At 41.4% G+C, this 14555-nt stretch overlaps 1 protein-coding gene across 1 annotated transcript; it reads left to right on the forward strand.

The window, feature by feature from the left end:
• The first annotated feature begins 867 nt into the window (after positions 1-867).
• HMGB1 (high mobility group box 1) lies at positions 868-9708 on the forward strand. The gene is made up of 5 exons (XM_050937342.1): positions 868-1018; positions 3719-3881; positions 4091-4236; positions 5416-5590; positions 7807-9708. The coding sequence occupies exons 2-5, from the start codon at positions 3732-3734 to the stop codon at positions 7981-7983; spliced, it is 648 nt and encodes a 215-aa protein (XP_050793299.1). The 5' UTR covers positions 868-1018; positions 3719-3731; the 3' UTR covers positions 7984-9708.
• The last annotated feature ends 4847 nt before the right edge of the window (positions 9709-14555 follow it).

The following is a 14555-nucleotide window of genomic DNA, read 5'->3' on the forward strand; positions in this document are numbered from 1 at the left end:
TTTTAAGTTGTAGAATAGATCATGCTTTGTGCCTGAAATATAGCTATGTCAGATAAAGTAATCCATACAGGTAAAAAACATATAGTGCATATAATATGTTTTTAGATTGCACTACTCTATAGACATTACTGTATGGGGAAGTGTGACCTAGAAGTTTAAATAGGGTGTGGGGAGGCAGGAGACCTGGATTTGATTCCTAGAGACCTGCCATGGCTTGATATCTAATGTCTCTGTGCCTCACTTTCCTCATCAGTAAAATGGTGTTATTTATCATATAGTAATTCATAGTGTGTAGAGTATGCTGATATCTTAGATAGAAGGCACCACAGAAATGTGTGGTGGCTGTATTATGATGCTCTGGGAGCATCTGTCTCAGCAACATGCACCATTTACTAAGGGTCAGTATTTGACTCTGGTGTAACAAAATGGCCAGCTGTTCCCTTGCCTTGTAGCAGCAGAAGCCTGCGGGGTAGGGTTTGTGGGGAAAGGGTTCTCAAAGCAGGCCTCTGGGTGCTCTTTGGGGAGATAGAAGTGGCTGTGCGGTTGGGGTAGCGAGGCGCTCTTTGGCCAGGCTGGGAGTGCATGGTTGCCTATGAGCTGTTCTCCTCATGCACAGCAGCACTGCACTAAGTCTCTCCGAGCTGTACATCCCGCCTCAGCCAACCTCCCCTCCACTCACTTTTATATTTGCGCGCCCTTTCAATCCTCAGTGACGTGTACCGCTCCGCGGCCAATCCGTGGCGCTCTCTGGTCAGGACAATGGAAGGGGCTCCACCAATTAGGTTGGCTGCTGGCTTGGCGGCCGCCAATAGGAGCGGGGCTGTGTTGAGAGTAATGTTACCAGCGCTGAGAGCTTGAGGAGGCTGCGTATCGATCCCGCTCTCAGCCATTGCGGTGCATTGGGCTACAGCGAGACCAGGCAGCACTGGGGGCCAGCGCGAGCAGCCGGGCAAGTGTCTCAGCGCCTGTGGCTCGCTGCTGAGTGACCGAGTGAGTGTGCGAGCCAGCGAGCGAGGCGGTGAGTATCGCGGCCGGGCGGGCTGCGCGCTGCAGCGCAACGCTCGCTCTGCCCCGGCCACACAAAGGCGAATTAGGCTGCGTCTGAGGCAGGCTGTTGGCGGACGGCGGGGCCGCGGGCGGGGCGGGAGCCGGCCGGGGGGAAGGGGGCGAGCTCGTGAAGTGGGAAGGGAAAATCTCCCCGTTGGGCTCGGTCTTGGGGACTGGAGGGGGAGGGGGCGCGGGCGGCGCCCCGCTGCTCCCGGCGCCCTGCGGCAACTATCGCTGCAGGGCCGGGCGGCCGGGCGCTCCGCGGCGGGGCTGCGGCCGGGGCGCGGGGCCGTGGCGGCGGGCGAGCCGGAGCTGTGCTCGCTGGAACATGGCTGACGAGCGCCGTGCGGAGGACGCGAGGGACGGAGGGCGGGGGCGCAGTTCGGCGGAACTTTTCCTGCCGCCTTTTCTCCCTCCGCCAAGGCCGCGGCGGGGGTTTCCCATCCGGGGCGAGTGGCCGCCCGCCGTGTGCGGTGCGCCTGGGGGCTGCGGCCGGACCCGGCCCGCTCGCCGGGGGCTCGGGCCGCGCTTGGAAGCGCGCCGCCCCCCTCCCCCACCGCTGTCATGGCTGAGCGTGCGCCGGGCGCGCACACAAAGGGAGGCAGGAAGGAGCCATGTTCTCTGCGCGGCGGCGGCGAGCAGCGGCCATTCCGGGAGGCCGCCGTGCTCGGAGCTGGCGGGAGCGGCGGGGCGCATGCCGCTGCCGTAGGTAGACTGGGAGCCGGGGGCCCTGCCTAAAGCGCGGCCGCGCCGCACCCGAGCTGCCCCCGCGCACATTTCAAGGGGACTTTCTCTCATCGTCAGGCCGTTCGCACAAAATGGGAGGAATAGCGCTGCTGCTGCTTCCCTTCCCGGAGAGCAGCCTGCGCCACTGCAAACCCTCTGCCAGCGCGCACAGGAGCGGCATCCGCCGCAGCTCTGCCTAGAGACTGACCAGACACGCGCTGCCCGTTAGACACGACAGAGGGGCGCAGGGTTTGCAGTGAGGGTGTCTTAGCCTGAGAGCTCGTCGCAGCGCCAGCCGTGGGCTTAGTCTAGATCCTGCAGTCGCCTCTGTACGCTTCACACGAAGACATGATTAATAAACGCAGGGTTCCCCCTCCCCCCACCACCAGCAAGAGCAGCGCACAACACAATTTTAAAAAATTGTGTTTAGTTCTTGGGCGTGGGAATTGCTTATACTAGGGAAGCCACAACTGTGCCTTCAGATTTAATAAAATAAATTAATCTCCTCCTTCTGTAAAGTTATTGCTTCAGGTCTTTCCAGAATGCATACAGCTGGAAGATTTTTTATGCAAACACATACACCATTTACTGTGCCCTTTCTGTGATTTTTGCCCCCTTCTTTTGCAGCATTTAAAAAAAAATTTTTTTAAGGGGACTTAAGTTTTCCTCCGCCTCCTAATGTTTAAGATGGCTGGAAGATTGCTTTTAAATGCAAGTTAATATGATAGTTGCAGGGTTTTAATTGGGGTTTTTAAGGTGAAAAGACATTTACAGTGTTAATAAAATGTGCTGTGGAATATGAATTGCCGTTTCATTTTTTCTTTATTTTCCTTCCACTTCCTTTCTATGAAAAGGAACAAGTGAACCCCCTCATCCCACCCAGGTGTCACTAAACTATCCTTGAGTGAAGGGGTTGCTCTGGAAGCATCTCCATTGCTGGCAGGAATGGCTCCGGGTTCTATAGTCTTGTTTACTCAATGGAAACTTCAAACCGGATGTGTTTAGTCACAGAGCAGAAATCTGTTTGTCCATACGCCAAACCGATCGGAAACGCTGCTTCTGTGGCAATACATGCACACACCACCTACTTGTTTCACTCCTCTCTGGAAGAGCAAAGTTTATGCCGCAGTGGGCTGGAGATGTTTTTTTTCCAGACTTATGGAGAAAATATCTACCTTGTGTGTGAATGTGGTGCGAAGATATTTTTCCATCCTGTGTACCTTTAAACGATATGGGGATGTCTGCTCAATGAGCACAATCTTAGATGTGTCATATATAAGTGTCATGCTTTTAAAGCCATTGGTTGGAACATAACATGTTTCAGTGCTGTATTAATTCCACTGTTTCTAGCTGCACGTTGTAGGGAGAACAGATTTTTGCAGTATAATTAAAGTGGAAAGTAACTTGACATACTCTATTTCTGTACTTTTTTCATGCAAAGTGATATTTGTACAGCATTTTGAAAGTGGAAAAAGGTTATAAAATATTTACTCATAACAGCCTGATCAGGATAGGATACTGTAATATTTCCCCCTGCCCCACAATAATTTCTCCATTTAAGTCTTTCTAGCCCTTCATTAGCTAAGGGGAGCAACTTCCCTTGAGACTAATGACAGTACTTGATTGCTGATGACTCTTTAAATATAACAGGAAGACTTTTTTGATAATAGCCAAATGTCTTGAAGACTAAGTTGTTTGTATTGACCAGGTGATCTTAAAAAACAAAAAAAACCCAACCTGTAATAGCAGTCTTTTTTTGCAAGTTATATATAGTTTTCTAGGAGAGGGCTGTAGCTTGTATATAATCTGAGAGGTCCTCTCATAAAAGTTAAGAGAACTTCTTTTATAGATCGTAGTCAACAAACTCATTCTAACCAACTTTGTATGATTTTTGTTGGGGTCAAAAAATAGTTTTAAAAGTTTTTGTTTTTCTTCTGTGTTACAGAAAATCAGCAAAAATGGGCAAAGGTGATCCTAAGAAGCCAAGAGGTAAAATGTCTTCATATGCCTTCTTCGTGCAGACTTGCCGGGAGGAGCACAAGAAGAAGCACCCAGATGCTTCAGTGAACTTTTCAGAGTTCTCAAAAAAATGTTCAGAACGGTGGAAGGTAAGATAAACCAAAAAAAAGTGTTAATTTACAGGATTGCCGCATAGTTTACTTTAGATGAATATCACATTAGTCTTGATTATATTTTCTTACATTGTTCAGATACCTGTGAATGCATTTCCTGCCTTTAATGTTACTCCCGCTACAGTTTGAACTGGGATCAGATGCACTTTTAAATCATGCACTCACCCCTATTTATTGTTTTATAGACTATGTCTGTTAAGGAAAAAGGAAAGTTTGAAGATCTGGCAAAGGCTGACAAGGTTCGTTATGAAAGAGAAATGAAAAGTTATATACCACCCAAAGGGGAAACAAAAAAGAAGTTCAAGGATCCTAATGCACCGAAGAGACCTCCGTAAGTAGATTTCCAGTTAGTGTATTTTCTACACGAGCATTGCATTGAAATGTATACATAAAGTGGTCTTTTAAAAATCCAAGTTAGAGGATTTGAAGTATAGAAGAGTACACAATTTCCAAATGTAGTGCTGCCAGTAACCACATTTAAAAATCAGTTGGATTTAGTGCTACAAATACCCCATTATAAAAAGATCAGATCAGGCTGGAAATAAGATGTACATTTTTAACAGTGAGTGTAAATAACCGTTGCAACAATTTTGCCAAGGATTGTGGTGGATTCTCCATCACTGACCACTTTTAACCCCAAATTGGATATTTTTCTAAAAAAATATGCTCTAGGAATTATTTTGGAGAAGTTCTATACCTGTGATCTACAGGATATCAGACTAGATGATCATAATGATCCCCTTCTGTCCTTAGAATCTATAAATCTGGTCCATTTCAATTATCGTTACTTGGAACTTGACATAAATCTATTCTAACAATTCTATCTTTTAAAAATAAACCCATACTGTTATGATCAATGTTGACCGTTTTTATTAACAGAATTTTGCTAGCAGCCAGACGAAACAACTCAATTTTAAAACGGTGGTAGAATATTAGACCCCAGTCCTGGAACTGTTATGGCAAATGCAGAACAATGTGTCCACACAGAGTCTCTTTGAAGTCCCTGGGGCTCTGAACCGGCACAGGGACCTACGTACATGAAACAGTTTGCAGAATTGAGCCTTTTCCCTTAAAATAGGCCATACCACTGAAGGATAAATGTGAAATTATCATGATACCAAGCTTGTATGGTGCTAAATCTTTCCATTTTTAAAATGGAGCAAACTCTAAAAGATAAACTAAGTGTGTGCCTGGTACTGACATCTGGAAATCCTTCTACAGTAGTCATGAGATTATTTTAATATTTCCTGTGAAACAGTTTGTATGGTACATGTTCTCAGAACTGTTAAAATCAGAGAAACTTGGTGGGGTTATGCACAATATGGGAGTGTGATTTCTAAAGCGCACTAACGTGTTTCACATTAATTGGTCAGTGTAAACTCTGCTGGTGCACACTAAATGTTCCCTATTGTGCTTTAACATAGTATTACTGTATCATGTAGTGAAGGTCTCAAAACTTGCTATGTCTAGCACAATAGTTTAACCTTAAAATTATGATTTTTCTTTTCAGTTCAGCTTTTTTCTTATTCTGCGCTGAATTTCGTCCGAAAATCAAAGGAGAACATCCTGGTCTGTCCATTGGAGATGTTGCAAAGAAACTGGGAGAGATGTGGAATAACACCGCTGCTGATGATAAACAGCCCTATGAAAAGAAGGCCGCTAAACTGAAGGAGAAGTATGAAAAGGTAAATAATAGGATTCAGTGTGAGCAAAAGGTTCTTCCCTGTTCCAATTCAAATGTGAATGATTAAATAATTGTAAGTAAATAGGTATATCTCCATAGAACTGGAAGGGACCCTAAAAGGTCATTGAGTCCAGCCCCCTGCCTTCACTAGTAGGACCAAGTACTGATTTTTGCTCCAGATCCCTAAGTGGCCTCCTCAAGGATTGAGCTCACAACGCTGGGTTTAGTAGGCCAATGCTCAAACCACTGAGCTATCATGCCCCCTCTTTTTTTTTGGCAAAATAATATAACATCTCCATGTGCATACATTAGTGAGTTGTGTGTATCAAAGGACTAAGTGATTTGACGTGGTTTTTGAAAAGAAAATCCTTCTAGAGTACTCTGACATTGTATGTCACAAGTATAATTATGAAAATGTCAGATTACCTTAGCATCTAGAGAGAGTGCCTCTAATAGCATGTCCTTGTGAGGATTATGACGCTTTCTTTCATCATACTTCAGATCTTATCTTTTGATATTTTAGTACATATTGTTGTATCTGTTTTGAATAATAAAAGTAATGGTTCATAGCAGCAGCTGATTTCTGCAACCAGTTTGCAGTATTAAGTAATGCCAAAAAGAAAGAGGAAAAAGTCCTCTTTAAATTTTGTTTGCCACATACTGTTGAAGGTAATGTTCATATTAATTACCTAAATGGTTAAATATTAGAGGACAAGATATTTGTATTAGACATGTATTCTGTTGCACCCACTTTGTGTTGATTTCCTTCAAACAAGTAACACAGCTATTAATGCATCTTAGGAAACCATTGTCAATCTATTAACTTGTTTTCTGGTATCATTAAGGCTAAATCCTACTTCAGTGATAGGAACTCTATTTGAGTATTGGGGCTATAGAGCAGTGGCAATGACATTTTGATTTCCATATTCCCATCCCAGGACAAGATAGCTAAGGGAGAGAGGGATGTATGATGGGATACATACCAATTCTCCTTTACAAAGAAATAGTATACATCCCTGGCTGCTGTGTATTGCACACTTTAGCATGTATGCTGAAATCCTGATCAATAGTGTCTCCTTGCTGGCAAACAAAACCAGTTAAGGAGTGGTGGCACATTAATGGGCAAGTAACTGTGTGGTGGGGGCTTCTAGCACTAGATAGGAATCATGCCCTGCAGATACACCGTGGGTTAGAAAACTTCCTCTGTTAGCCCTTTGAGTGCAACACAGGGCATAATTTGCCCTTTAGTACGTTAATTATTCACATATAAATCTACATTTTTGGTATGATTTAAACAAAGAGTAAATTCAGAGCTGCAAGTAAACTTTCCCCAGTAGTTTAAATTATAAACTGACTGAAACGTTTTAGTGTAGGGCAATTTTAAATATTGGTGGGAGAAGGGATCTGAAGCCACTAACCTTTACTTGCAGCTGTTTCCCCCTTTACTGATATCACCCAAATTTGTCAGCTAAACTTGCACGCATGCTTGGGATTTGATCTGTGTAAAGTTTCCTTCTAGAACAAACTAATGTTTGAGTTCTGAAAATCTAGAGTTGGTAAATATTTCACTTAAAGACCATTAATAGTTAGCGAATGCCACTTCTGAAATAAATTACGAATTTTAAGAGATAACGAAAGAACTGCAAAGGGAGCAGTTTAAAGAATACTCTATGGGAGGAACATTAAGATTTAGGCCGCCTGCCTAAAGGTGTTGCCCAGTCATAGGTTTAATATATGCTAGGATAAATTATATTCTGTACTCTTAATTTTTTTTGTAAAGCCAGGGGTCAAACTGATTTTTATGACTTGATATTGTATTGGCAATCATCAATCATAAAATGAAGCTAGAAGTTTTGAAAAAGTATGAATTTGAGTTTTTTATGCAGTGTAAGCCTATAGAATACATTTACTCACACAGAAGGTGGCACTGTCTACTCTTCAAAGTTCTTGTACCTTTTTTGTTTAATAAACTTCAGTTAAGCAGAATGCCATATAATTGCATTCCACTGAGGCATAAATTGCTAATATTAGACCATGTCATTCTGATGTGTTGTGGATAGCTAATTATAATTTTATAATATTTTGTGTGTGTGAAGATGTAGATATCTCAGTGGCTACAGCATATCTGCAAATTCTAAACTTTCAAATAACATTTAGGCAGAGTTCTTCTCTGGTTAAATCTCTTAAAGAGATCTTTTTCCCGCTTCTCTTGTCAAGGATATTGCTGCATACCGGGCTAAAGGAAAGCCTGATGTAGGAAAAAAGGTAGTTGCCAAGGCTGAGAAGAGCAAGAAAAAGAAGGAGGAGGAAGAGGATGAAGATGATGAGGAAGATGACGAGGAGGATGAAGATGATGAGGAAGATGACGAGGAGGATGAAGATGATGATGAATAAGTCTCTTCTAGAGCAATTTCTTGTCTATAAAGCATTTAAACCCCCTGTACACAACTCACTCCTTTTAAAGAAAAAAAAATTGAAATGTAAGGCTGTGTAAGATTTTGTTTTTAAACTGTACAGTGTCTCTTTTTTTGTATAGTTAACACACTACCGAATGTGTCTTTAGATAGCCCTGTCCTTAGTGGTATTTCAATGACCACTAAACTTGCCTGGTACAGTGTGGGGGTTGTAAATTGGCATGAAAGTTTTAAAGCAGGTTCTTGTTGGTGCACAGCACAAATTAGTTATATATGGGGATGTAGTTCATTTTCATCTTCAGTTATCTCTGATGCATCATAAAAATAATTGTTCTGTTAACTGAATACCACTCTGTAATTGCGGGGGAAAAAAAAAGTTGCAGCTGTTTTTGTTGACATTCTGAATGCTTCTGAGTAAATACAATTTTTTATTAGTATTGTTGTCCTTTTAATAGGTGCCCTTGAAAGATCATAATTTTTCTTTTTTGAGGGGAACTCCTCTTTGCTTTATTGTATGCCCATTTGGGATCACGTGATTATTACAGTTTTCATCTTTTCATATAACCAGCTGATAAACAAAGCTTTGATCTGCATACCCTTCAAAATCATGATAGGGTAGGCAAAAAAATATACAGGCATATGACAAAACAGAATTTTCTTCCGTAACTGGAAACAAACAAAATCTTATCCAACTGATATTTGCTTGGATTTTGTGAAATGTAATATTGAGTTGCGTAAGTTTACCAGTCTTGGAGACTTGAGAAGTATTGAGTTCAATTTTACAGTATGGAATACTTCAGAAAAAATCCTCTAAAATGTTGTCCTAGAAGGACCAGTAGGAAGGGTACTCTCATCATGGTGTGTGGGGAATTTACATGTGACTCCATTACTATGTAATGGAAGTTGTATTTGTAACTCTCTGGACACTTTTAAGAGAGACACATGCCCCTAAAATGTATGAAGTTAAAAATTATAGAAGTACCATATTAATTTTTTTTTTTTTTTTGTGGCAACATAGTGACGGCTATGGACTTTATACCATGAAACGCTCCTGGTAGTAAATAGCCCACAAGAAAGGAATTTACTTTCCAACATTTTTATAAATGGTACCATTATTTGTTAAATCTATGTAAATTCATATTTTTAATCTTAAAATTCTAGTTTTAGCCCTTTTAAACAAAGTTGTATATTGTCTCAAACTAAAATGAGATAAGATGTATTTTTCCTGTTAGGTTTTATACCGCACTCTTCATGTTTGCCCATTTATAAGTTAAATGTAGTTGTATGGAAAAGTACATTTTATTAAATTTTTGCATTTAAAAAGTGAAATGTTTAACTATGATATACCAACAATGTCTAATTTGATCAAATATAATTCTCTTCCAAAACCAAAGCTAAGTTTTTTTGCATATTCAGTAAAACTTCAAGTGCTGGCAACTGTAACTATTTTCACATATACCTGCTTACCAGTTTGGGGGACAATTTGGCAATTTTGTGGTTATAAAATTATGGTTCTCAAGTGCCAGTGTTTAAAAATAGCATTGTAATTTTACACGCTTTTGTGATGGAGTATTGTTTTGTTATACAATTTTGACTTCCAGATTCTTATTTCAATTTGCATTTGTTTATGTATAACTTCAGGAGAAATACTGAACACCTGAATCCTGAATGATACTAATAAACTAATAATTGCAGAGGTTTTAAATATTTAGTTAACTGACTTGCTTTTGTATCTTGTAAAAATTTACGTATTTGCTTTCAGCCTCAAACAAAAGAGGAGTGCCAATCAAAAGATCTCTTCATGGAGAGCAGGAAATATAGGACAGATAAACTTATTTAAATATTTGTGATTAGACACTGCTCTTAAATCATAATTCACTAAAAATAACATTTTATACAGTAGATTTTGTTTCTCTTGGACATGCTGGAGAAAATAGATTTGATATTTTTTGTTTTCAAAAGAAGGGATATGTGTTCTAAATCCATGATTGACAAAACTAAAACTCAAGAGTAATTACTCTGTCTCATAAAATGGGGGTGGTAAGTGTCTGTTTGTCAGAAAAGGACAGTAGTTTTCTTGCCACAATTGTCAGTGTCTTTTGTCTTCAGTAAAGGTGAAAATGTAGGAAGAAAAAACCCCAGCATCCCAAAGTATGAAGGTAAGCGGTGAGGGATCTGTAATAATTAAGCGTGGAAGAAGTTGATTATTTTTTATAATTTTGATGCATATCAATGTTTGTTTTTAAGCATTTTTCTGCTTTTATCAATTTAATTTTAATAGTTGGGAGGTTACAATAATGTAATGACTGTAGATGTTGAGATTCAAAAAATTAAAACTTTGTAGCCATTAAAACACATTCTCAACATGTCAAAACATACAAAATAAGCAGCACTTTACTTAGTGTTTATCTGTAAATTTTGATATGAATGGAAATATTTTCACTGGGCTGCATATGTACAGTGAAATTTGACATTTACATATGAAAATTAATCCTTCCAACCCTAATTATAATTGCTATCTTCTGAGAACAAGAACCAAAGGTAAAATTTTCTTAAAATCTAACTACAGTTAGATCTCTGGAGCTTAATGGATCTCTCTGAAACACTAAAGGGCTAAATTCTGCCTTTTGTGTGTGGGGTGGTGTAAAGGCAAAATTTTGGTTTAAGAATATTGGTTGCAGGTATATACAAAAAATTCAGTGAGTTTTTGAAGCTGAAAGGCATCTTTCCACATATAAAGTTTCATTCTTGTTACTGTATATCTCAATATAGAACTTTTACTGCCTTAAGATAAAATATATATCTAGGAGACGGGAGTTGGGATTATAAACTTAGAAACTGGTTCTGCAGCAGCAATAAATCATTCTAGCTGCATGCTGCAGTACTGTTCTGAGGCCAGTTATTGCTGACATCTTTGCATTTGCCTTAATGTGGTCTGTAAAAGTTCCTGATTGCATCTCTTATTCTTTAGCAATCACAGCTATTTAGATGCAGTACATCAGTCAAAAACACCTCAGGAATGGAGGTTGGTTGTAATTCTGAAATGTTCGTGACTGAACAAAACATGGTGTTTTTTTCAAAAGTTTACAACAAAACATTGACAATACAGCTTTGAAACGCTATGCAGAAGAAAAATGCTGCTTTTAACCATTTTAATTTAAATGAAGCAAGCAGTTGCCTTACCTTCTCAAATCTCAGCTTTACTTTCTTAATAGTTTGCATTTAACAGTATTGTACTGTATTTGCATTCCCCCCCCCACCGCACTTTGCCTGATTATGTATTTCTGATTCCAAATGAGGATGTGTGGTTGACCAATCAGTTTGTAACTTTGGTGTTCATAACTCTTGAGGTTCTACTGTATGGTTCTCTATAAGAGCCATCTATTAGTGTCAAAACAACTGGATACATGTTCTAAGGGATTTAACCTTTTATATAAGAACTTGCTTTTGGGAGAGGACATTGCTGGCATAGGTAATCTGGTATTTAGGATAGGGGAAAGATTTTGCATGAAGATTGACTACGGAGTAATATCTTATTTGAACTATAGACTCATTTGTAATAACCGTTGGTTAGTTTTGGATTTCTCATAAATCTTGAAGCAAGCTGAAGTCCCCCCCTCCCTAATTTTAGGGAATTCACATTCAGTTTTTGCACTGATTTTAACAAAATACATAATTAATAGTTATACCAATACAGAGTCATATGTCCACGCTAGAGGGTTGCACCAATTTAACTAAAAGTGCAAAGTTGATTGTAGACAAACCCTTAGAAATTTGATGTAACTGGTCTCAAATGACTCCAGGTTTCTGCAGCCTAATTAGGAGAATGCTAACATCTCAGGCTGAACCCTTTTTAATGGCTTTTATTAGCAGAGCAAGCCCATCAAGAACAAGTAGGGGCTGTGCACAAATTGACTTTCACTTTGACTGCTATTCCAGCGGGAGCAGGCAGAGAGCCTCCCCCAAGACCCAGAGGGACCAGCCTGCTGGATGCTTTCTGGGACGGGAAGCACCCCAGGTAAGCACCACTGGGACTCCCCCTCTCGCCCCGTGCCCCCCACGGCTGGTGCCTGCAAACCCAGCTCCGGCAGTTCCCATTGGCACTTTTCCTGGCCAATGGGAGCCATGGAGCTCGCGTGGCATGTAGAGAGTCTGGAGACTCCTCTTGCCACTCTCACCCTAGGAGCCAGAGACCTCCCAGCAGGGCTGGTGAGTGCGGCCAGGGAAGGGGGCAGGGTTTGATGGAGTGAGTGTCTGGGAAGTGTGTGTGTGGAGGGTGCTGGGTAGTGGGGGAAGTTTGTGTGTTTTGGAGTGCTAGCGGGGGAGATCTGTGTGTCAGGGCACTAGGCAGTGCGGATCTGTGGGGCATTGTGTAGTTGGGAAGGAAGGGAGGGAGGGGAAATCTGTATTGGGGAAACGAGTGGGGGGGTTCTGTGTGGGGTTCTGGGCAGTTGTGGGGCTGTGGGCAGGGGGATGCTGGGCAGGGTTTGTGCACATAGCAGTGTGCATTTGTGGTAGAAGGGTTGTAGGGGGGCTTTGGGCATAGTGGATTCAGGGGGCGCTGGGCAGGGGAGTTGTGTGGTGCAGCATGGGCCTACCCCCAACAGGAAGGGCCACGCTGGTAGCGCAGGGCCAGGCGGACCAGTGTGCCTCTGGCTCCAGTCAGGGCTGTGCATCTGTGTCTCCCCGCTCCTGCTCGCCCAATGTGTCCTGATAATTCACTCTTGCGATCTGGTCACCCTAGGATACAAATACCTGTGTCACCTCTTGCTCCATAGCCATGCATGCTGAAAATGAAAGAGGGAGAACAATTTTATTGTATTGTAACATTATTTTTACATACCCTTTAAAATGTAATTACTGAAGGCGTGTCAAAATACAAAAAACATTGTATATATTTAGTTAATGAATTTTCATTTGCATTTGTCAAACATTTGCTAATAGCTCTTCAGCTGGTCAAATACTACAATAAAAACATACTGAACTAATCATTTGACAAACAATGAAATTCATCTAATAGTTTTTCAAACAGCCCCACTTACTTTCTCTCCTTTTTGCTGTATTTTTTCCCCCTTCTTGGCATCCCTCCACATTTCTTATAATGGATAAGAGTGTATGTATATTCAGAGTTGTCAAAGGAAATGCTCTTAAAAAGGAAGAGTAGCGTGGGGATGTTTTGCTCTGTAGGCTGATGTACACCACCTGAAAATAGGCAACTCAGAATTTGTCTATACATGACTTATTCCATAATAACTTTGTGTACCCATATTCTGGAATAAAAATGCTTTTTTCCAAATTGTCTTAATCCACTTCAAGCTAAACTAGTAAAAAGCACTCTTATTTCAGAATGAGTATCCACACACGGTTATGCCATAACAATTATTCCATTTTAAATTATGAAATAATTTTCATGCGCAGGCAAGCCCTCAGACTTTCTTCTGACATTTGAGTAACAAAGTACAAATGAATGAAAACTTAACAAAATAATGTTAACATATGTTTTCATGGCTTACTGATAATGATGCCACAATTTTTCTTTTGATTCCCTGGGTTTAGGCAAAAGAAGGTAGTATTATTTCCAAGGAAAATAGATTTTCCTTTAAGGATGAAGATCAGATTGTTCTTAAAGCTAATTTGTGCCATTGAGCCACACAGCACTGGGTTCCACTTAGAGAGTACCTAATTTAGAAACTCATCTTGAGGAAGTGATTGCTGTTAAAAGTGACCTGCAAAGGAGAAGCTCTCCTTTTTGCTTCTTTATGATGGATAAAAATCTTGCACTTTAAAATGAATACGAATGTCCACTTGTTTTTACATTAGAAATTCAGGCTCTCTCAGATGGAAGACTGGAGAGCTAGTGAAATGGAGACTTCACAAAGAGCTAAAATAATGAAAAGTTGAGCAATAGAGAAGGTATTTTTAGTCACTGTTTATTGCTGTGTAATAAACTCACAAGAAATGGTCCTAAGACCTCACTGAGGTCCTCAATCACATATTCTTAATGCTTTTAAAAAAAGGGGAAAAAAACCACCTTTGAGTGTTTGTTCATGTCCATTCAAAGTAGGTGTGTGTGCGCGCCGCGTGCACGCCAGCCGGAAGATTTTCCCCTAGCAGCGTCCGTAGGGTCAGTCTGGGCGCCCCCTGGAGTGGCGCCACCATGGCGCCCTATAAAGGGGCCCACCGACCCTCCACCCCCTCAGTTCCTTCTTACCGCCGGTGACGGCTTGCTGGAACTTCTCTTGCATAGTAATCTGGCAGTGTCCTATCCGTACCGTTTAGTTCGTGTATCCAGTTATATACATAGATCTTTGTATATAGTTTTTGTAGTTGGGGGGTCCCCCCCCCCGAGTCCTCATCGCTCGCTGGGGCATGCCCGGGTCCCCCGGGTTCAAACTCTGCGAGGACTGCGGGAAATTCATGCCTAAGAGTGACCCGCACTCTGCGTGCTTGAGATGCCTCAGAGTGAGCCACCAAAAGGACCGGTGCTCTATCTGTAGAGGCTTCTGCCCACGAACTGGCCTCAGTGGAAACATACGCCCCCTGTCGATGCCG

Source organism: Gopherus flavomarginatus, chromosome 1, assembly GCF_025201925.1.
Source record: "Gopherus flavomarginatus isolate rGopFla2 chromosome 1, rGopFla2.mat.asm, whole genome shotgun sequence".
NCBI lineage: Eukaryota > Metazoa > Chordata > Testudines > Testudinidae > Gopherus > Gopherus flavomarginatus.

Coding starts and splice junctions, on each gene's coding strand:
- HMGB1 (XM_050937342.1), top strand. CDS start 3,732: ATGGGCAAAGGTGATCCTAAGAAGCCAAGAGGTAAAATGTCTTCATAT. Junction 3,882..4,090: donor AATGTTCAGAACGGTGGAAG/GTAAGATAAACC, acceptor ATTGTTTTATAG/ACTATGTCTGTTAAGGAAAA. Junction 4,237..5,415: donor AATGCACCGAAGAGACCTCC/GTAAGTAGATTT, acceptor TTTTCTTTTCAG/TTCAGCTTTTTTCTTATTCT.